The following is a 24,711-nucleotide window of genomic DNA, read 5'->3' on the forward strand; positions in this document are numbered from 1 at the left end:
GAGTGAGAGGAGAGAGAGACGAGGAGAGAGAGACAGCGAGGAGAGAGTGCGAGAGAGAGGAGGAAGGCCCAGAGGAGAGAGGGGCGGTAGGAGGGGCAGAGAGAGGGAGAGGGAGGCAGAGGAAGAGACGATGATAGGGGGAGAGGACCGGAGGGAGATGAGAGGGAGGCAGAGAAAGGGGAGAACATAGGGGGAAGGAGAGAAGTGCAGAGGGAGAGGTGGGAAGATAAGAGAAAGGGGATAGGTGGCAGAAGGAGAGAGGGGCCAAGAGAGAGAGAGAGAGAGAGAGAGAGAGGATGCGCATGAGTAGGGGGGAGATGAGAGAGGAGAGAGAAAGGGGGCAGAGAGAAGAGGGAGAGAAAGGTAAAGAGAAAGAGAGAAAGTTAGTAGAAAAGAGAGAAAGGATTTAGAGAAAGAGAGAAACGTAGAGAGAGAAGAAGGTAGAATTTACTTTTGTTTTTGTAGTATATAGATCTCTTACTTCTAATTTGAGAGAAGGAAAAGGCTAGAGAAGGTAGAGATAGGAGAGAAGAGGAGAGAGAAGAGGAGAGAGAGAGAGAGAGAGAGAGAGAGAAGAGAGAGAGAGATGATGAGAGAGAGAGAGAGAGGAGAGAGGAGAGAGAGAGAAGAGGGAGAGGGAGACAGAGAGAGATGTGGAGGGCAGATTCAATTATGTGAATCATTTTACTTGTGGATGGCTCAATTAGCAAAACGCCTCGCCGCAATTTACTTGCTTAAGCTGCCTGAATGGAGTGGCGAGAGTTATGTTTCCAAGGACAGTTTCCAAGAGGGAGCACAACAGTCTCTAGGGTCCAGGTTTCCGTTAGCTGGTAATAGCCGGCTTTTGGCCCTCATTTTATTTAGAAAATTGACATCAGCCAATTGTCCGGGATAAAAAAACTAAACATTGCGAAATAATGCTTTTTAGCCTATTTACAAATGGAAATACCAGTTAATGTAAAAACATTTGACCGGTCATGCTTATCGGTCTATGCGTTAACTTTTTGAAAATTACATTTGGCGCGTGTGATAAATAAGATACATAATGAATATACACGCGCCAAATGTAAACAAACAGCAAACAGATACAGAGCCTTTAAGCTGGAAATTTGTCAGACAGCGCTTTTATAAACCCAATCATTGCGCAACAATTTCTAAATGCACGCCTGTGTTAAAAATACTTTTTGGGCCACGATTAAAAAGAGCTACTAAACTCAGCAAAAAAAGAAACGTCCCTTTTTCAAGACCCTGTCTTTCAAAGATAATTCATAAAACTCCAAATAACTTCACAGATCTTCATTGTAAAGGGTTTAAACACTGTTTCCCATGCTTGTTCAATGAGCCATAAACAATTAACATGCACCTGTGGAACGGTCATTAAGACACTAACAGCTTACAGACGGTAGGCAATTAAGGTCACAGTTATGAAAAACGTAGGACACTAAAGAGGCCTTTCTACTGACTCTGAAACACACCAAAAGAAAGATGCCCAGGGTCACTGCTCATCTGCGTGAACGTGCCTTAGGCATGCTGCAAGAAGGCATGAGGACTGCAGATGTGGCCAGGGCAATAAATTGCAATGTCCGTACTGTGAGACGCCTAAGACAGTGCTACAGGGAGACAGGACAGACAGCTGATCATCCTTGCAGTGGCAGACCACGTGTAACAACACCTGCACAGGATCGGTACATCAGAATATCACACCTGCAGGACAGGTACAGGATGGCAACAACAACTGCCCGAGTTACACCAGGAACGCACAATCCCTCCATCAGCGCTCAGACTGTCCGCAATAGGCTGAGAGAGGCTGGACTGAGGGCTTGTAGGTCTGTTGTAAGGCAGGTCCCCACCAGACATCACTGGCAACAGCGTCACCTATGGGCACAAACCCACCGTCGCTGGACCAGACAGGACTGGTAAAAAGTGCTCTTCACTGACGAGTCGCAGTTTTGTCTCACCAGGGGTGATGGTCTGATTCGCGTTTATCGTCGAAGGAATGAGCGTTACACCGAGGCCTGTACTCTGGAGCGGGGTTGATTTGGAGGTGGAGGGTCCATGGTCTGGGGCGGTGTGTCACAGCATCATCGGACTGAGCTTGTTGTCATTGCAGGCAATCTCAACGCTATGCGTTACAGGGAAGACATCCTCCTTCCTCATGTGGTACCCTTCCTGCAAGCTCATCCTGATATGACCCTCCAGCATGACAATGCCACCAGCCATACTGCTCGTTCTGTGCGTGATTTCCTGCAAGACAGGAATATCAGTGATCTGCCATAGCCAGCGAAGAGCCCGGATCTCAATCCCATCGAGCACGTCTGGGACCTGTTGGATCGGAGGGTGAGGGCTAGGGCCATTCCCCCCAGACATGTTCTTGGTAACTTGCAGGTGCCTTGGTTGGAAGATGTGGATGGTACATCTGCACAGCAAGAACTTGGCAAAATCTGGTGCAGTCCTATGAGGAGGAGATGCACTGCTAGTTACTTAATGCAGCTAGGGTGCGGCCACACCAGATTACGCACTGTACTTTTGATTTTGACCCCTCCTTTGTTTCAGGGACACATGTATTCCATTTCTGTTAGATCACATGTTCTGTGGAATTGTCTGATGTTTTATGTCTCAGTTGTCTGAATTTGTTTATGTTCATACAAATATATTACCACATGTTAAGGTTTGCGTGAAAATAAACGCAGTGGACAGTGTAGTGAGACAGTTTCTTTTAGTTGGCTGAGTTTCTTTTTTATTTCGTAAACTAGGAATTGTAAGCTGTCCAATTCAAGGCACCGGAAAACGACAGGCTTCATCAAGCGACGTGACACAAACTTTGCAATAAGGAAAGGGAGGAGACTAGGGCAATGCGTAATGCATATATAAAAAAACATTTAGCTTCTTAAATAGTTTGAAACCTGAACATTTTCACTACATATTTATGATCGATGTTTCATTCTTTGCTTCAAAGTAGCCTATCAAATCCGACCCATCATCTGTCAAGGCCATTATTTTATAAAGACTTCTATTATGCCATGAATTCAGTAGACCGTTCTTGTAAATTAAGAAGAATTTTTTCTTAAACTGACTGAGCCTTAGTTAAATAAGCGTTATTAAAAAATAAAATAAATGAAACAGTAAGCCTACTTCTCTCTCATGTTCTATGGTTATCAACATTCTTTCCGTGTCCAGCGCTGAAAATGCACCAGTAACTCCTGTTAGAGAAAAAGGTATTGAAGATTTATAAGCTAAAATTATCGCGATTCTGTTGCATCAGGGGACTTGAATTCTTTTGATACCTTTTTTTAAATGCTAGCCGAGGCATACTAGGGTTGTCATGTCGATTTCCAGAGCTCCAAGCTTTGTTTGGGCTTATTTCTGTCTCTTGACATAACAGGAGCATACCTAAGTGCTAGGGGAACTATAGCTAAACAGATCAAATTGACCATTATAATGTGGCCCTAATTGTATTAGCCTAATAACCTTAGGTACTACCTGTCTCATACCAGAATACCTCAAATCATTCCAAAAGAGCCCTCCTATTCACACCATCACCATAGGGACAGCTTGTCGAATATTATTGATTCTGTTATTTGTACAGTGTCACTTCAACTGTCACTTGTCGTCAAGTATAAAGTCAAGATTGATTGATTTATTGTATGTAAAGTAGGAGCATGGAATTACTGGAGAATATGAGAAAGAAACCAGAATGCTCGATGTATGTAACAGGAACAGCCAGGAAACTGATGACATGGGTGAGGTAGTGTGAAGCCAATCAGTGTAAACAAAGTAGTTACAAACATGTGGTAGTTAATGTGCAGTGGTTCTAAGTAATATGGTAGATTAATAATATATTATATATATTATATATACTAGGTATATAATATAACTGTATACTATATTATATTAATATACTAAATATATAGTATAATTATATCATATTCTATATGTGTGTGTGTGTGTGTGATTGTTGTGAACCTTTTTGTGTTGTGTGTCGTGTGTGTATGATGTGTGGTCGTGTGTTGTGTTATGTGTATATTTATGTGTAGTGTTGTGTGTGGGTGTCTGTGTAAGTGTATTGTATATAGTATTATATAAGTGGTGTGAAGGTGTCTATAGTATATGAGTATAATAATATCATATAATTATACACTGTGTCTGGTGTTGTGTGTGTAAATAAGATATGTATATTGTAAGAATTTGTATACCATATATACATATAACTATATTAGTATCTGTAAGTAGTGTAAGTTTTAGTCTATATTCAACGAATAGGTTGTTGTGTGTGTATATATGTGTGTGTTGATATATATATATTATATATATGATATATATATATACTATATATAAGTGTGTGTGTGTGTGTGTATATTATATTATGTGTCGTGTGTTGTGTGTGTGTGTGTGTGTGTGTGTGTGTGGTGTTGTGTGTGTGTGTGTGTATATTTATTATATGTGAGTGTGTGTGTGATGTGATGTATGTATATATATAAGTATATATATATAATATATATATAAATATAATATAATATATAATAAGTGTGTGGTGTGTGTGTGTGTGTGTGTGTGTGTGTGTGTGTGTTAAGTGTTAAAAGACAGACACGCTATTATTGTCGTATTGAATATATCACAGTTTAGATTTGGTTGCTTAGAGAGATGACATGGTTACTGTATTATTAGGTGCGGAGTTCATTTTCATTTAATTCTTAATGCACCTTCTACCTGGTGAATTACCAACCACAGACACTGTTGCTTTACGGCTTTCTTAGAAGTATTAAGCCTGCATTCCACCTCTCTTGAATGGTGAGTCAACCTGAATTCATTCTAATTCAACTCAAAATGTTATCGACAGTCAGACGGGCTGCATAAACAAGATGTGACCATAGAGAATGATAGAGGACTCTAGTTACTCCGAAAGCCTGTTTTAACATGACAGGTGCCATTGAGGACTTTTCACCATTTTTGAAGGTAGGGTAACTGGGTGGGACATGTCCTTGATTTGGTTTAAAGACAGGATTTCAATAATTCCATCCACGGTCATCAGGAGGATCAGCCGGTGAATTATACTTTTCAGCAAACATACCGTAAACTTAGGTTGGGCAGTAAATTTGACAACTTTGGACCTTTATACCTGTTCAGGACCAACACCCACTCCAGGTGGCAGTATGCCACCTTTTTCTTGTGTGTTTGTTTTATCCAACTCATGAAACAGTAGAAAGAAAATGGTTACTTCAGGAATGGAGATGGCCTCAATGGCGATGCCTGTTGCACTCACAGACACCACATGGGACAGATACAAAGATGACTCCTCTATCATTTCTTCTATGATTTGCTGGGTTGTAATTCCGTCCACCCAGCCATCCCTTCCAGGCACACCACACACACACACACACACACACACACACACACACACACACACACCACACACACACACACACACACCACACACACACACACACACACACACATAGGAGAAATGGAAGATCGAAAGGTCCCCAGGCCGTTAAAATAATTAGAGCTTTGCAGAACACCGCCGTGTCCACGACCGATTCCACCAGGAAATCAATTATTCATCCACCGCCACTGTGTGGTTTGGCGTCCTTCATCCTCTACATCCATTCAGGCTTTTATAAGCTACCGGTACTGTAGTATATGAGAGACAAGTTTCTGAACAATTGTGGCCAGATCTACCACTGAAAGTACACCAGGCTTTTTATTGTCGCTATACAAGCTAGAGTTTTTCTTGCAGATTGTCAATTGCTTCAGGAGAAGTCAGCGGCTACTTAAATCAAATCAAAACGTATTTATTTATAAAGCCCTTCTTCATCAGCTGATATCTCAAAGTGCTGTACAGAAAACCCAGCCTAAAACCCCAAACAGCAAGCAATGCAAGGTGTAGAAGCACGGTTTTATTACTACAGTTATTTATACCACTGCAGTCACGGTAAAAAAGTTTTTTCTAAATATCAGATCTAGCATTAGGGTAACCCGACCAACATAACTCCCAATCCAAATTATTTACAGCATCATTATTTGAAGTCACCTCCACTCACCCTAAGCCCTCAGACAAAAATTTTGAACTGTTCCAACGACAGAGGGACTTTTGTCTTGAACTGCGGGAGTTTTGACAACAAGAGGTTCATTTCCCTAATTTGGGACCACCTTACTTTATACTCTACAAGCCCAGCAGGTGTTTTTCAGCTCTTGGGGACTTCTAATATGGATGCCTTACTTTATACTCTTACAAGCCAGCAGTGTTTCAGCCTCTTTAGGGACTTCCTAAATGTATTGCCTTTTACTTTTATACTCTACAAGCCCAGCAGTGTTTCAGCTCTAGGGACTTCCTAATATGGATGCCTTACTATATACGCAACAAGCCCAGCACGTGTTTCAGCTCTAGGGAACTTCCTATATGGATGCTTACTATATTACTCTACAAGCCCAGCAGTGTTTCAGCTCTAGGGGACTTCCTAATATGGATGCCAGGGGCCCTGCTGAACTCACCAGGAGAGGCAGTCTGAAGGGGTCAATGGGAGAAATCAGAATGAGAAAGGATTAGTGCAGGACCCGGGCAGACAGGATAGAGAGGCTCTATGGACCTGGCAGACAGGATAGAGAGGCTCTATGGACCCGGGCAGACAGATAGAGCTCTCTATGGACCGGGCAGACAGGATAGAGAGGCTCTATGGACCCGGGCAGACAGGATAGAGACTCTCTATGGACCCGGGCAGACAGGAATAGAGACCTCTATGGACCCGGGCAGACAGGATAGAGAGGCTTCTATGGACCCGGCGAGACAGGATAGAGACTCTCTATGGACCCGGGCAGACAGGATAGAGACTCTCTATGACCCGGGCAGACAGGATAGAGACTCTCTATGGACCGCGGGCAGACAGGATTAGAGACTCTCTATGGACCCGGGCAGACAGGATAGAGACTCTCTATGACCCGGCAGACAGGAAGAGACTCTCTATGGACCCGGGCAGACAGGATAGAGACTCTCTATGGACCCGGGCAGACAGGAGAGAGACTCTCTATTGGACCCGGGCAGACAGATAGAGAACTCTCTATGGACCCGGGCAGACAGGATAGAGAGCTCTATGGACCCGGGCAGACAGGATAGAGAGGCTCTATGACCGGCAGACAGGATAGAGAGGCTCTATGGACTGGGCAGACAGATAGAGACTCTCTATGGACCGGGCTGACAGGATAGAGAGGCTCTTATGGACCCGGGCAGACAGGATAGAGAGGCTGTCTATGGACCCGGGCAGACAGGATAGGACTCTCTATGGACCCGGGCAGACAGGATAGAGAGGCTGTCTATGGACCCGGGCAGACAGGATAGAGACTCTCTATGGACCCGGGCAGACAGGATAGAGACTCTCTATGGACCCGGGCAGACAGGATAGAGAGACTCTATGGACCCGGGCAGACAGGATAGAGACTCTCTATGGACCCGGGCAGACAGGATAGAGACTCTCTATGGACCCGGGCTGACAGGATAGAGAGGCTCTATGGACCCGGGCAGACAGGATAGAGACTCTCTATGGACCCGGGCAGACAGGATAGAGAGGCTGTCTATGGACCCGGGCAGACAGGATAGGACTCTCTATGGACCCGGGCAGACAGGATAGAGACTCTCTATGGACCCGGGCAGACAGGATAGAGAGACTCTATGGACCCGGGCAGACAGGATAGAGACTCTCTATGGACCCGGGCGAGACAGGATAGAGACTCTCTATGGACCTGGGCAGACAGGATAGAGACTCTCTATGGACCCGGGCAGACAGGATAGAGAGGCTCTATGGACCCGGGCAGACAGGATAGAGAGACTCTATGGACCTGGGCAGACAGGATAGAGACTCTCTATGGACCCGGGCAGACAGGATAGAGAGACTCTATGGACCTGGGCAGACAGGATAGAAAGGCTGTCTATGGACCCGGGCAGACAGGATAGAGAGGCTCTATGGACCCGGGCAGACAGGATAGAGAGACTCTATGGACCCGGGCAGACAGGATAGAGAGACTCTATGGACCGGGCAGACAGGATAGAGAGGCTGTCTATGGACCTGGGCAGACAGGATAGAGACTCTCTATGGACCCGGGCAGACAGGATAGAGAGACTCTATGGACCTGGGCAGACAGGATAGAGAGGCTGTCTATGGACCCGGGCAGACAGGATAGAGAGGCTCTATGGACCCGGGCAGACAGGATAGAGAGACTCTATGGACCCCGGCAGACAGGATAGAGAGCTCTATGGACCCGGGCAGACAGGATAGAGAGACTCTATGGACCCGGGCAGGACAGATAGAGAGGCTGTCTATGGACCCGGGCAGACAGGATAGAGAGGCATTCTATGGACCCGGGCAGACAGGATAGAGAACTCTATGGACCCGGGCAGACAGGATAGGAGAGCTCTATGGACCCGGGCAGACAGGATAGAGAGGCTCTATGGACCCGGGCAGACGGATAGAGAGGATCTATGGACCCGGCAGACAGGATAGAGAGACTCTATGGACCCGGGCAGACAGGATAGAGAGGATCTATGGACCCGGGCAGACAATAGAGAGGATCTATGGACCCGGGCAGACAGGATAGAGAGACTCTATGACCCGGGCAGACAGGATAGAGAGGCTCTATGGACCCGGGCAGACAGGATAGAGAGGCTTCTATGGACCCGGGCAGACAGGATAGGAGACGGATCTATGGACCCGGGCAGACAGGATAGAGAGGACTCTATGGACCCGGGCAGACAGGATAGAGAGGATCTATGGACCCGGGCAGACAGGATAGAGAGACTCTATGGACCCGGGCAGACAGGATAGAGAGACTCTATGGACCCGGGCAGACAGGATAGAGAACTCTATGGACCCGGGCAGACAGGATAAGAGGCTCTATGGACCCGGGCAGACAGGATAGAGAGACTCTATGGACCCGGGCAGACAGGATGAGAGAGGCTGTCTATGGACCCGGGCAGACAGGATAGAGAGACTCTATGGACCCGGGCAGACAGGATAGAGAGGCTGTCTTATGGACCCGGGCAGACAGGATAGAGAGGCTGTCTATGGACCGGGCAGACAGGATAGAGAGACTCTATGGACCCGGGCAGACAGGATAGAGAGACTCTATGGACCCGGGCTGACAGGAGCAGCAGACGGTAGAACAGGATAGGATGTCTATCGGACCTCGGGCAGACAGGATAGAGAGGCTGTCTATGGACCTGCGGCAGACAGGATAGAGAGGCTGTCTATGGACCCGGGCAGACAGGATAGAGAGGATGTCTTATGGACCCGGGCAGACAGGATAGAGAGGCTGTCTATGGACCCGGGCAGACAGGATAGAGACTCTCTATGGACCCGGGCAGACAGGATAGAGACTCTCTATACCGGGCAGACGAGATAGAGACTCTCTATGGACCCGGGCAGACAGGATAGAGAGGCTGTCTATGGACCCGGGCAGACAGGATAGAGACTCTCTATGGACCCGGGCAGACAGGATAGAGAGGCGTCTATGGACCCGGGCAGACAGGATAGAGAGGCTGTCTATTGACCGGGCAGACAGGATAGAGAGGATGTCTATGGACCTGGCAGACAGGATAGAGACTCTCTATGGACCCGGCGACGTGGCAGACAGGATAGAGACTCTCTATGGACCCGGGCAGACAGGATAGAGAGGACTCTATGGACCTGGGCAGACAGGATAGAGAGGACTCTATCCTGGGCAGAAGGATAGAGAGGCTCTATGGACTCGGGCAGACAGGATAGAGACTCTCTATGGACCCGGGCAGACAGGATAGAGAGACTCTATGGACCCGGGCAGACAGGATATAGAGGCTCTATGGACCCGGCAGACAGGATAGAGACTCTCTATGGACCGGGCAGACAGGAGATAGAGACTCTCGTGACCCGGGCAGACAAGGATAGAGGACTCTCTATGGACCCGGGCAGACAGGATAGAGGCTTATGACCCGGCAGAAGGATAGAGACTCTCTATGGACCCGGGCAGACAGGATAGAGACTCTCTATGGACCCGGGCAGACAGGATAGAGGAGGCTGTCTATGGACCTGGGCAGACAGGATAGAGAGGCTGTCTATGGACCCGGGCAGACAGGATAGAGACTCTCTATGGACCCGGGCAGACAGGATAGAGAGGCTGTCTATGGACCCGGGCAGACAGGATAGAGAGGCTGTCTATGGGACCCGGGCAGACAGGATAGAGACTCTCTATGTGACCGGGCAGACAGGATTAGAGGCTGTCTATTGACCCGGCAGACAGGATAGACGAGGCTGTCTATGGTCCCGGGCAGACAGGATAGAAACTCTCTATGGACCCAGGCAGACAGGATAGAGACTCTCTATGGACCCGGGCAGACAGGATAGAGGAGCTGTCTATGGACCGGGCAGACAGGATAGAGAGGCTGTCTATGGTCCCGGGCAGACAGGATAGAGACTCTCTATGGACCCAGGCAGACAGGATAGAGGACTCTCTATGGACCCGGGCAGACAGGATAGAGAGGCTGTCTATGGACCCGACTGACTACGGCTGAAAAACCTGACAAGCTACACTGAGCAAAAATATAAACACAACATGTAAAGTGTTTGTCCAATGTGTCACAAGCTGAAATAAAATATCCCAAAAATGTTACTTATGCACAAAAAGCTTATTTCTCACAAATTTTGCACACCATTTTTTTTACATCCCTTTTAGTGAACAATTCTCCTTTGCCAAGATAATCCATCCACCACATTATCATTACACAGGTGCACCTTGTGCTGGGGACAATGAAAGGCCACTGTAAAATGTGCAGTTTTGTCACACAACACAATGCCACAGATGTCTGAAGGTTTGCCAGAGCATTGAATGTTCATTTCTCTACCATAATCCACCTCCAATGTCATTTTAGAGCATTTGGCTGTACGTCCAACCGGCCTTACATCCGCAGAGCACATGCATGGCGTCGTGTGGGCGAGCGGTTTGCTGATGTCAACGTTGTGAACAGAGTGCCCCATGGTGGCGGTGGGTTTATGGTATGGGCACGCCTAAGCTACGGAAAACGAACACAATTGCATTTTATCGATGTCAATTTGAATGCACAGAGATACCGTGATGAGATCCTGAGGCCCATTGTCGTGCCATTCATCCACCACCATCACCTCATGTTTCAGCGTGATAATACACGGCCCTACGTGACAAGGATTTGTACATGTCCCAGTTCTTCCATGGCCTGCATACTCACCAGACATGTCACCCATTCAGTATGTTTGGGATGCTCTGGATCGTTGTGTATGACAGCGTGTTTCAGATCCCGCCAATATCTAGCAACTTCGCACAGCCATTGAAGAGGAGCGGTACAACATTCCACAGGCCACAATCAACAGCCTGATCAACTCTGTGAATGAGATGTGTCACGCTGCATGAGGCAAATGGTTTTCAAAGCTACGCCCCTACTTTTATTTTTAAGGTATCTGTGACCAACAGTCATGTGAAATCCATTGATTAGGGCCTCATTTATTTATTTAAATTGACTGATTTCATGATATGAACTGTAACTCAGTAAAATCTTTGAAATTGTTGCATGTTGCGTATCTATTTTTGTTCAGAACAAGAAGGTATTAGATCTTTGCCACTTTGACACAGACTTTGGACTTCAGCTTCAGGTGTGTGTGTGTGTGTGTGTGTGTGTGTGCCAGAAACACACCATGGGAGTGTTACGAGCAGAGTGGCATAGATGTATTTTACACCTTGGTTCAAAAAACACTTTAATCATATACTATTTCAAATCATTAAAAAATAAACTTAAGCTGAGCATGATTGAGTTTGCCTGGCGCAATGAGACCACTAAGAATAGACGTTATAAAAAACCAACCTTGCCCATCTGGGACTATAGGCAGGCTAAAGAAAACACAAAAAATAATTTCAAAATGGAAAGATTTCAAATAGTATTTGAACCCAGGCCTGGTTTTGTATTTTGTAATTGTCCCTTAGCTCTGCAGCGCTGTAGTAAACGCAGGCTCACAGACCATATCTGGGAGGAGTAGATAGTTGTATTTGATTTCCAATACACACGGTGGAAATAGGACTGTGGGCTTTCTGAGGAAAATACAAATCAAGCGATTGCGGTGAAGAAGTGAAATGAAGCCGCATACACAGAAACAAACTCTGGGACCCAGATGATAGTAGGAAAACACACAACACCCTCTCTCTGCTCTCCCCCCCATCTGAGGGAAATAATACAGGGTTTCTCCCAGTGTAGCTTCCTGCGCACGTGCCACGGTGGAGCTCCAAACATCCAGTCTCCTGCGGTACTGTCGCTACAATCAATTTCTCCCGACGTGCGGGAGAGACGAGGAAGGGAGAGAAAATGTGAAGCTGAGTCTTCATGCTGCCTTGTAAAGTAGGGCAGGAGTGTAGTCACGGCGGTGTGTGTGTGTGTGTGTGTGTGTGTGTGTGTGTGTGTGTGTGTGTATGAGAGAGTGTACAGAGAGGCACCACAGTGACGCGTGATTGGGTAGAGGGGAGGGTGATGCCATCATCCATGTTTGATGGATTGATGCTTGCATCATGCAAGGCTGGATTGGGTTGAGTTGGAGACTCTTGCTATCACTATGGTTGCGATAAGTCATGGTAGACACCAAAGCTTCCGGCAAATTCTACACTGATTCATACATTTGATATTGAATTGCAACCTTTGATTTGGCATCAAAGCCAATGTATTTTCTCAGCAGAGCTGACTTATTCATTGGAGTCTCGAACGGCACCCTATTCCCTACATAGTGCACTACTTTTGACAGGCTCTGGCCAAAAGTAGTGCACTAGGCAACGGGGTGTAATTTGGGATTGCTGCACACTGAGCCGTCGTGTCCTCCGTCGTCAGAAGATAAATCACACAGAGAAAAGAAACCCCAAAATGCCCCAAAATGGAGGAAACGGGGAACTTTGATCCAAATAATCTGGTCTATTGGTTCCTTTGACTCCGCCCACTCATGGCATGTCACACAGTAGTGGGCTTATTCAAAGCTCCGTGAAATCCTAACCTGGGACGTGTGTTCAAACACAATGCTATGACTAGGGTAACAGCCGTTGCCATTCCAAAAGGGTGTGAATACAAAAGCTAGGGAGGCAAAAGACTCACACAAACAGTGGTACTACTACAGCTTAGTGGTTCAAGGGTTAAAGGTCACAGAAGAAACACACCCCTTCTTTTCTCACCATAGTGTCCAGTTAAAATCCAGTGCAGTCAGTGGGCGGGACTATTGCCCATCCACAAATTAAGGACACCTGTCTCAGCCAATGGGTGGTTTCTATGGCCTTTGATTGACAGCTGCCCATCACACTCACCGGCGGCGCAGTCCTCCTCGTCCGCCCCGTTCTCGCAGTCCCGCTCGCCATCGCATCGCCACGACAACGAGACACACTTGTTGGTGGAGCCGCCGCAGCCAAACTTCTCCGGAGGACACGTCTGTTTGCCTGGAGAGGAGAGAGGGAGATGACTTTTTAGGATGTGTTCCATTCCAACACGTTGCACCCTTCCCTGCTGCCCTCACTCACTCCACTTGGCAGATCTGAGAGGCTTGGGTAGGTGGGGTGGGTTAGGGGTAGGTGGGTTAGGGGTTAGGGGTAGGTGAGGTAGGTGGGTTAGGGGTAGGTGGGTTAGAGGTAGGTGGGTTAGGGGTAGGTGAGGTAGGTGGGTTAGGTGGGTTAGGGGGTGGTGGGTTAGGGGTAGGTGGGTTAGGGGTAGGTGAGGTAGGGTAAGGTGGGTTAGAGGTAGATGGGTTTAGGGGTAGGTGGGTTAGGGGTAGGTGGGTTAGAGGTAGATGGGTTAGGGGTAGGTGGGTAGGTGGGATGGGGTGGTGGGTTAGGGGTAGGTGGGTTAGGGGTAGGTGGGTTAGAGGTAGATGGGTTAGGGGTAGGTGGGGTAGGTGGGATGGGGGTGGTGGGTTAGGGGTAGGTGGGTTAGGGTAGGTGGGTTAGAGGTAGATGGGTTAGGGGTAGGTGGTTAGGGGTAGGTGAGGTGGGTGGGTAGATGGGTTAGGGGTAGGTGGGTAGGGGTAGGTGGGGTGGGTTAGGGGTAGGTGGGTAGGGGTAGGTGGGTAGGGGTAGGTGAGGTGAGGTGGGTTAGGGGTAGATGGGTTAGGGTAGGTGGGTAGGGGTAGGTGGTGTGGGTTAGGGGTAGGTGGGTGGGGTAGGTGAGGTGGGTTAGGGGTAGATGGGTTAGGGGTAGGTGGGTAGGGTAGGTGGGGTGGGTTAGGGGTAGGTGGGTTAGGGTAGGTGAGGTGGGTTAGGGTAGAGGGTAGGGGTAGGTGGGGTGGGTTAGGGGTAGATGGGTTAGGGTAGGTGGGTAGGGGTAGGGGTGGGTGGGTTAGGGGTAGGTGGGTAGGGGTAGGTGGGGTGGGTTGGGGTAGATGGGTTAGGGGTAGGTGAGGTGGGTTAGGGGTAGGTGAGGTGGGTTAGAGGTAGATGGGTTAGGGGTAGGTGAGGTAGGTGGGGTGGGGGTAGATGGGTTGGGTAGGTGGTTAGGGGTAGGTGGGTTAGGGGTAGGTGAGGTGGGTTAGGGGTAGATGGGTTAGGGGTAGGTGGGTAGGGGTAGAGGTAGATGGGTTAGGGGTAGGTGTAGGTGGGAGGGGTAGGTTAGGGGTAGGTGAGGTGGGTTAGAGGAGGTGGGTAGGGGTAGGTGAGGTGGGTTAGGGGTAGGTGAGGTGGGTTAGGTGGGTGGGTTAGAGGTAGATGGGTTAGGGTAGGTGGGTGGGTTAGAGGAGTGGGTTAGGGGTAGGTGAGGTAGGTGGGGTGGGGTAATGGGTTAGGGGAGGTGGGTTAGGGGTAGGTGGGTTAGAGGTAGATGGGTTAGGGTAGGTGGGTAGGGGTAGGTGGGTTAGAGGTAGATGGGTTAGGGGTAGGTGGGTTAGGGGTAGGTGGGTTAGGGGTAGGTGAGGTGGGTTAGGGGTAGATGGGTTAGGGGTAGTGGGTAGGGGTAGGTGGGTGGGTTAGAGGTAGTGGTTGGGGTAGGTGTGTGGGTAGGGGTAGGTTAGGGGTAGGTGAGGTGGGTTAGAGGAGGTGGGTTAGGGGTAGGTGAGGTGGGTTAGGGTAGGTGGGTTAGGGGTAGGTGAGTGGGTTAGGGGTAGATGGGTTAGGGGTAGGTGGTAGGGGTAGGTGGGTGGGTTAGAGGTAGATGGGTTAGGGGTAGGTGAGGTGGGTTAGGGTAGGTGAGGTGGGTTAGGGGTAGGTGAGGTGGGTTAGGGGTAGGTGGGTTAGGTGAGGTGGGTTAGAGGTAGATGGGTTAGGGTAGGTGGGTGGGGTGGGTTAGGGTAGGTGGGTTAGGGTAGTGGGTGGGGTGGGTTAGGGTAGGTGAGGTAGGTGGGTGGGTTGGTGGGTTAGTTAGAGGAGGTGGGTTAGGGGTAGGTGGTTAGGGGTAGGTGGGTGGGTTAGAGGAGGTGGGTTAGGGGTAGGTGAGGTAGGTGGGGTGGGTTAGGGGTGGTGGGTTAGGTGGGTTAGGTGAGGTGGGTTAGAGGTAGGTGGGTGAGGGTAGGTGAGGTAGGTGGGTGAGGTGGGTTAGAGGAGGTGGGTAGGTTAGAGGTTAGAGGTAGGTGGTTAGGTGAGGTAGGTGAGGTGGGTTAGAGGTACGGTGGGTTAGGGGTAGGTGAGGTAGGTGGGTGGGGTAGAGGTAGGTGGGTTAGAGAGGTGGGTTAGGTGAGGTGTGGTTAGAGGTAGGTGTTTGTAATAGGTCTACAGAGTTTCTGCTACATTGCATATCACCACATTTCTATATATATTTTTTATTTTATTTAACTAGGCAAGTCAGTTAAGAATAAATTCTTATTATACAATGGTGGCCTACCGGGGAACAGTGTGTTAACTGGCTTGTTCAGGGGCAGAACAACATGTTTTTACCTTGTCAGCTCAGGGATTCGATCCAGCAACGTTTCGGTTACTGGCCCAACGCTCTAACCACTAGTCTACCTGCCGCCCAGATGTATGCATCAAGAGAGTGAGCGAGCCCTAGTATCCTCGCAGACACAGCGACTACGCTACTCCATGATGCTTATATCTATCCAATCCTGGGTCTAGGGTTGTAGAGGCCAGATGTTGATATGGAATCCAGTCCTGGGTCTAGAGTGTAGAGGCTAGGTGTTGATATGGAATCCAGTCCTGGGTCTAGGGTGTAGAGGCTAGTGTTGATATGGAATCCAGTCCTGGTCTAGAGTGCAGAGGCTAGGTGTTGATATGGAATCCAGTCCTGGGTCTAGGGTGTAGAGGCTGATGTTGATATGCAATCAGTCCTGGGTCTAAGAGTGAGAGGCTAGGTGTTGATATGGAATCCAGTCCTGGGTCTAGGGTGTAGAGGCCAGGTGTGATATGGAATCCAATCCGTACAAGGTCTACAGGATAGTAGAAGGTCTATAGAGAGGTTTTAGGGTTCAACGGACTAGGGTCTATAGAAGGTTTCGGGTTAACAGACTAGGTGTATAGAGGGTTAGGGTCTAACAGACTAGGGTGTATAGAGGGTTTAGGTCTAACAGACTAGGGTGTATAGAAGGGTTTAGGGTCTAACAGCTAGGGTGTATAAAGGGTTAGCGGTCTAACAGAGCTAGGGTGTCTTACAGGGTTTAGGGTCTAACAGTCTAGGGTGTATAGAAGGGTTTAGGGTCTAAGCAGACTAGGGTGTATACAAGGGTTTAGGGTCTAACAGACTAGGGTGTATAGAAGGGTTTAGGGTCTAACAGACTAGGGTGTATAGAAGGGTCTCTTGTTGTGATGTGTGTTTTAACCTATATATATATATTGTTCTTAATCCCAGGCCCCCGTCCCCGCAAGAGGCCTTTTTCCGTATGGAGGCACTCATTGTAAATAAGAATTTGTTCTTAACTGACTTCTCTAGTTAAATAAAGATGTTGTTCTCTCAGCCCTGAACAGACAAGACAGGAACAACACAGTGGTGAAGAGAACCCAGCTCACTAACCACAGCAGTGGTGAAGAGAACCCAGCTCACTAACAACAACAGTGGTGAAGAGAACCCAGTTCACTAACCACAACAGTGGTGAAGAGAGAGAGAAAGAGGGAGAGAGAGAGAGAAAGAGAGAAAAGAGAGAGAGAGGGAGAGAGAAAGAGGGAGAGAAAGAGGGAGAGAGAGAAAGAAAGAGAGAGCAAGCGAGGGAGGGAGAGAGTGGGAGAAAGAGTGAGGGAGAGAGAAAGATACAGAAAGTGTGAAAATAGCTATCCTATCCTCTAACCGATGCCCCTTTGATTAACTACACACTTAATCCCCCTCTGTCGCTAACAAGGGAATCAAATACCAACCGTGCGCTCAAGTCGCTCGACACTAAGACAAGGTAGTGATTGATTCGATTATGCTAACTTGTGACTTCCACAAGCTGTCGCTATAGTTGTGGCTAATGTGTTTTGTTCGAGAAAGAGGCCCTAAAGGCCAAATAAAAGCCAATTAGTCAGAGGCAGAGGCAGAGTGACATTTGCGTCGCAGTTGTTTACCGGTGGAGTGACAAATGAAGCCTCAACATCTTGACTTTTATGACACAGGAACTAATAGGGATTTTGACATTTGTAGTACAATAGTTGGCTCATTGACAATGAATTTTTATGATGTGAGTTTCTATGGTGTGAGTTTCTATGGTGTGAGTTTCTATAATGTGAGTTTCTATGATGTGAGTTTCTATGATGTGAGTTTCTATGAGTGTGAGTTCGATATAATTGATGTGGTTGTCTATGATGTGAGTTCTATGATGTGAGTTTCTATGAATGTGAGTTTCTATATGTGTGGTTTCTATAATGTGAGTTTCTATAATGTGAGTTTCTATAATGGTCAGTTTCTATAATGTGAGTTTCTATATGTGATTTCTATGATGTGGTTCTATATGTGAGTTTCCATGATGTGAGTTTCCATAATGTGAGTTCCATGATGGGTGAGTTTCTAGTGATGTGAGTTTCTATGATGTGAGTTCTATGATGTGGTTTATTCTATAATGTAAGTTTCTATAATGTGAGTTTCTATATGTGAGTTTCTATGATGTGAGTTCTTCGTTTTGATCTGTATGGCCTCACTTGTAAGTGCCGGTAACTGCCAAAAGAAGGAAACACTTGAATAAATGATCAATACAAGCTTTATGAAGGCAAGGTGCTTTCCACACAGTGTAGTGAGTTAATTAAGCATTTACATCCCATATGCTTAGGGTATGTATTAAAAATGCTTGGGCTGGCATATTTGGTTACCATGGCTATGCCCCATAGGATGACACACCCCCATCACAGGCACGGTGGTCACTGAATGGTTGAGAGCATGACAGATGTAAACCATATGCTGGCGTTCTCAGTCACCAGAGTCTCAACCCAGTTGAACACTTATGAGAGATTGGAGCGCGCCTGACGGACGTTTCCACCACACATCAATAAAACACCACAATTATAGTATTTCCTGTGGAGAATGTGGACATCACAGATCCTACCAGTAGAGTTCCAGAACCTGTAGATCTTACCAATAGATTCGACCTGTAGAATCTTATACCAGTAGAGGTTCCAGCACACCTGTAGAATTATACCATAGAGTTCCAGACCCCTGTAGAACGCTATACCAATAAGTTCCAGACACCTGTAAAACTATACCAATAGAGGTCAGACACTGTAGAATCTATGCACATAGAGTTCCAGACACCTGTAGAATCTATACCAATAGAGTTCAGACACTGTAGAATCTATACCCAATAGAGTTCCAGACACCTGTTAGAATCTATACCAATAGAGTTCCAGACACCTGTAGAATCTATACAATAGAGTTCGCGACACCTGTAGATTCTATACCAATAGAGTTCCAGACACCTGTAGATCTATACCATAGAGTTCCAGACACCTGTAGATCCTGTATACCAACATAGGTTCCAGACACCTGAAGATCTATACCAATAAGTCCAGACACTGTAGACTACATAGGTTCACACTGTAGAACTATACCAATAGAGTTCCAGCACCACCTGTCTAGAATTCCCTCATACCAATAGAGTTCCAGCACCTGTAGAATCTAACCAATAGAGTTCGCCACCTGTAAATCTATACCAATAGAGTTCCAGACACCTGTAGAATCTATACAATAGAGTTTCCAGACACCGTAGAATCTATACCAATAGAGTTCCAGACACCGTAGAATCTATACCATAGTTTCAGACACTTAGAATCTATACCAAGTAGAGTCAGACACCTGTAGATTAACATAGATTCCAGACACTGAGATTCGTATACCAATAGAGATCCAGACACTGTAGAATTATACAATAGTTCCAGACACCTGTAGAATCTATACCAGATAGAGTTCCAGACACCTGTAGAATCTGTATACCAATAGAGTTCAGACACCTGTAAATCGATATACCATAGAGTTCCAGACACCTGTAGAATCTATACCAATGAGTTCCAGACACCTGTAGAATCTATACATAGAGTTCAGACACCTGTAGAATCTATACCAATAGAGTTCCAGACACCTGTGAATCTATGCCATAGAGTTCCAGACACTGTAGAATCTATACCAATAGAGTTCCAGACACCTGTAGAATCTATACCAATAGAGTTCCAGACACCTGTAGATCTATACATAGTTCACCGAATTAAAGAGAGTTCCAGACACCTGTAGAATCTATACATAGAGTTCCAGACACCTGTAGAATTATCCAATAGAGTTCCAGACACTGTAGAATCTATACCAATAGAGTTCCGAACCTGTAGAATCTTACAAGAGTTCCAGACACCTGTAGAATCTATTACCAATAGAGTTTCCAGACACCTGGATCTGATCACAATAGAGTTCCAGACACCTGTAGAATCTATCATAGAGTTCAGACACTGTAGAATCTATACCAATAGAGTTCGACACCTGTAGAATCTATTCAATAGAGTTCCAGACAGCCTGTAGAATCTATACCAATAGAGTTCAGCACTGTAGCTCTAGTTACAAATAAGAGTTCCAGACACCTGTAGAATCTATACCAATAGAGTTCAACAACCTGTAGAATCTATACCAATAGAGTTCCAGGCACCTGTAGAGTATATTCCAATAGAGTTCCAGACACTGTAGAATCTATACCAATAGAGTTCCAAGACCTGTAGAATCTATACCAATAGAGCAGACACCTGTAGAATCTTACCATATGAGTCCAGAACCTGTAGAGATCTATACAATAGTTCAGACACCTGTAGAATCTATATGCAGATCAGAGCTTCCAGACCTGTAGAATCTATACAATAGATGTCTCAGACCTGTAAATCTATACCAATAGAGTTCCAGAACCTGTAGATCTATCTTACAAATAGAGTTCCAGACACCTGGAAATCTTATACCAATAGAGTCAGCTTCAGCACGTAGAACTCACCCTTATACCGAATAGAGTCACACCTGTAGAATCTATACCAACTAGAGTTCCCGACCTGTAGATCTACCATAGAGTTCCCAGGACACCTGAGAATTCTATACCAATAGAGTTCCAACACCTGGAGTAGATCTATACCAATAGAGTTCAGACACCTGTAGAATCCTATACCAATAGGTCCAGACACCTGTAAATTATGCAATAGAGTTCCAGACACCTGTAGAATTCTATACCAATAGAGTTTGACACCACATCATAGAACGTATACAAATAGATTCCGCACTGTAGAATCCTTATACCAATAGAGTTCGCTTAAGACACCTGTGATTCGTATACGTGAGTTCCAGACACCTGTAGATATCCCTATATTCCAATGAGTTCAAGACACTGTTAGAATCCTTCCAATAGAGTTCCAGACACCCTGTAGAATCTATACCAATAGAGTTCCAGACCACCTGTAGAATCTATACCATGTAGAGTTCCAGACACCTGTAGAATCTATACCAATAGAGTCCAGACACGCTGTAGAATCCTATACCAATTAGAGTTCCAGACACCTGTAGAATCTATCAATAGAGTTCCAGACACCTGTAGAATCTATACCAATAGAGTTCCAGACACCTGTAGATCTATGCCAGTAGAGTTCCAGACACCTGTAGAATCTACATTATGACAATAGAGTTCAAGTACACTTAGAATCTATACCAATGAGTTCCAGACACCTGGAATCTATACCAATAGTGCCAGACACCTGTAGAACTATACCAATAGAGTCCAGACACCTGCGAATCGCTATACCATAGAGTTCCAACACCTGTAGATCTATACTAAGAGGTCCAGACACCTGTAGAATCTATACCAATAGTGATCCAGATACCTGTAAATCATACAATAGGAGTTTCAGACACCTGTTTAAACTATACCAACATAGAGTTCAGACACATGTAGAATCTATACACATAGAGTTCAGACCTGTAGAATCTATGCCATAGGTCCATAGACCTGCGATTATCACCAATAGATTTCCAGACACCTGTAGAATCTATACCAATAGAGTTCCAGACACCTGTAGAATCTATACCAATAGAGTTCCAGACACCTGTAGAATCTATACCAGGGTGCATTGAAGCTGTTTTGGTGGCTCCTGCTGGCCCAACACCTTAAGACACTATATGTTGGTGTTTCCTTTATTTAGTCAGTTACCTGTACAGTACGGTGTGTATGTTAAAGCAGTTTGACCCATAGATATCTCTCCCTTCACGGTCTTATGTGATACATCACTGCTGACGTATGTGATTGTGCAGGTTCTTCTACACCAGCGTTTCCCAAAATCTGTCCTCGGTGACCCCAAGGGGTGCACGTTTTGTTTATTACCCCTGACACTACACAGCTGAATCAAATAATCAAAGCTTGATGATTAGTTGATTATTTGATTCAGCTGTGTAGTGCTAGAGACAAAAAAACAAAACGTGCACCCCTTGGGGCCACCGAGGACCGAGTTTGGGAAACGCTGGTGTAGATAGATTATATGTTTTACGTTTTTCTTGTTACTAATTGCGTGTTGCCGTTTTGTCCAGCATGTCTCACCCATAAAAAAGGAGATTGTAACCAGAGCTGGGTTCAAAATAGTATTAGTGTTTTTCCTTAAACACTTTCGCTGTGCTTGATTGAGTTTGCCTGGCGCAATGGAGCTAATAGAATAGTTCCAAAAGTGCAAACCCTGCCCAGCTCGCTAGCTAAGCTACAGTGAGCATATCAGCCAGGGTTAGCTACCATGGCTAGCATTCTACTGTATCTACTGTAGCTTAATTAAGCTGGGATAGCGTAGCCACGTCCCTCTCTGTGAATTATGGCTCAGGTACAGGAACGCTAGCTAAGCTACAGCGTCAGCCTGCAACGTTACCTACCATTAGCATAACTAGCATTAGCATACTACTGTATTCATGGCTCATGCAGCTTACTCACAGTGAATAAGGCATTGTTGTTTACCACAATATGTGTATCGTCTGGGTTCAAATGCAGGTCGTCATGGGGGATGTGGCATGAATCAGTACACGTGAAGACATGTTATTATACATTGGCCCTGATATGTACAGTACACATGAGCAGTGAACTGTGAAAACATGTTACTTACAGCTAATGTGAAGTAAGCAATAAAAATAAAGAAATGCTCACACACACACACACACACACACACACACACACACACACACACACACACACACACACACACACACACACACACACACACACACAGAACTACACATCTTTGCATAACTAAAATCCTCTCCGTTATTCAGTCAGTCGACTCAGTCTCATTACTCATTACCTCTAACAATGAAACATCTCGATAGGGTTGAAGCTCAATATCTACAAAGAGACGACTGTCTGAGGCTGTTTTCATTATCCCTCCTCCTCATAGAACCATAATCCTCTGTGGTTATGTCATTCAACATCTAAAATGGACCCAAATGGTTTTATTAAATCAGATGTCTATCAATAGAGAGTATGTGTATCTTCACGTATCAAAGGCTTATTTCGGGAAAAGCTGCACAGAAGCTCGCTATCTTTCCTGCAGCTGTACAGAGCTGTCACTCTCAAATGTCTGCTGCGTGTGTCATATCATATAGAAATACGAATTTGTTCTTAACTGACTTGCTTAGTTAAACAAAGGTTAAATAAAAGGTTAAATAAGAATAAATCAAATCAAGCAATGGTGGATATTACCAACAGTCAGTGCTTGAAGTAGAATTAAAAAAGGCACTGGCACTAATTTGTGCCGGGACTCAAATATTACAGTACCAGTGTTGATATTTGAGAATTAATATTCTCCAGTAGAAAATTTGAGGTGCCGGTACTCTGTGTACTCTGTACTCTGTGTACTGTGTCCCCTCTACTCTGTACTCTGTGTACTCGGCCCTGTCTAAAAGCCTCACCCTCTTTTTCAGGCCCAATTCAAGAACTGCCAACAGTCATCTTGAACCGAGCTCGAAGGAGAATAGAGAAAAAATATACAAGTTACACCTTTTAGCCAATGGTGATTCATCCTTAAGGGCAGAAGGAGTCCTGGGACTAAGGGAAAAACTTAAGAGTGAGTGAGTGAGTGAGTGAGTGAGTGAGTGAGTGAGTGAGTGAGTGAGTGAGTGAGTGAGTGAGAGTGGGTGAGTGAGTGACATGGGAGTCCTTTCTGCTGTTCTGACATGGGAGTCCTTTCTGCTGTTCTGACGTGGGAGTCCTTTCTGCTGTTCTGACGTGGGAGACCTTTCTGCTGTTCTGACGTGGGAGACCTTTCTGCTGTTCTGACGTGGGAGTCCTTTCTGCTGTTCTGACATGGGAGACCTTTCTGCTGTTCTGACATGGGAGTCCTTTCTGCTGTTCTGACATGGGAAGTCCTTTCTGCTGTTTGACATGGGGAGACCTTTCCTGCTGGTTTCTTGACATGGGAAGACCTTTCTGCTGTTCTGACATGGGAGGACCTTTTTCCTGCTGTTCTGACATGGGAGACCTTTTCTGCTGTTCTGACATGGGAGTCCCCCCTTTCTGCTGTTCTGACATGGGAAGTCTTTCTTGCTGTTCTGACATGGGAGACCTTTTCTACTGTTCTGACAATGGGAAAGTCCTTTCTGCTTGTTTTCTTGACATGGAGACCTTTCTACTGTTCTGACATGGGAGACCTTTCTGCTGTTTCTGACGTTGGGAGTCCTTTCCTGCTTTCTGGAACAGTGAAACACGAGAACAGACAGTATTTCTACAGTAATAATACACGGGGAGTATACGGTATCTGTTGATTCCTCTGTAATTCCACTTTACATCTAGGAAAACTATTTCAAGTGAATTCCCACAGAGAGCCATTTATTTTTTCATACTTTTGAGTAACTAACCCGCTCAGCAGCCAAGCGCGCAGCCTTAATCTTTCATGTGTCAGTGTAACGCTACTCCAGTGTAAATTACTGCACTACAATGATTTTAGGTGGACAGATCTAGGGCTTTTTGTCTGTGTACACAGAATAGAGGACAGAGAATGAAGAGGAGAGAGACAGAGAGAGAGAGAGAGATATAGACAGAGAGACAGAGACAGAGAGATTTTATTTTTATTTTTCATTTTTTATATGTAAATAAGCTTTGGCAATATGTACACTGTTACGTCATGCCAATAAAGCAAATTGAATTGATTGAGAAGAGAGAGACAGAGAACAGAGACAGAAGAGGACAGAGAAGACAGAGAGAGAAGACAGAGAGAGAGGAGAGAGAGGAGAGAAGAGAGAGAGAGAGAGAGAGAGAGGAAGAGAGAGAGAGAGGGAGAGAGAGGGAGGGAGAGACAGAGACAGAGACAGAGAGCGAGAGACAGAGACAGGGAGAGCGA

The 24,711-nt window shown here is 46.1% G+C and overlaps 1 protein-coding gene across 1 annotated transcript in view; it reads right to left on the minus strand.

The window, feature by feature from the left end:
- LOC111979085 (low-density lipoprotein receptor-related protein 8-like) overlaps positions 1-24,711 on the minus strand; it is a 182,407-nt gene that overhangs the window by 66,433 nt on the left and 91,263 nt on the right. Inside the window, exon 4 of the mRNA XM_070449044.1 lies at positions 13,324-13,452. Coding sequence (XP_070305145.1) covers positions 13,324-13,452 — 129 coding nt within the window. The remainder of the gene's footprint in view (positions 1-13,323; positions 13,453-24,711) is intronic.

This window comes from Salvelinus sp. IW2-2015, linkage group LG19, assembly GCF_002910315.2.
Source record: "Salvelinus sp. IW2-2015 linkage group LG19, ASM291031v2, whole genome shotgun sequence".
NCBI lineage: Eukaryota > Metazoa > Chordata > Actinopteri > Salmoniformes > Salmonidae > Salvelinus > Salvelinus sp. IW2-2015.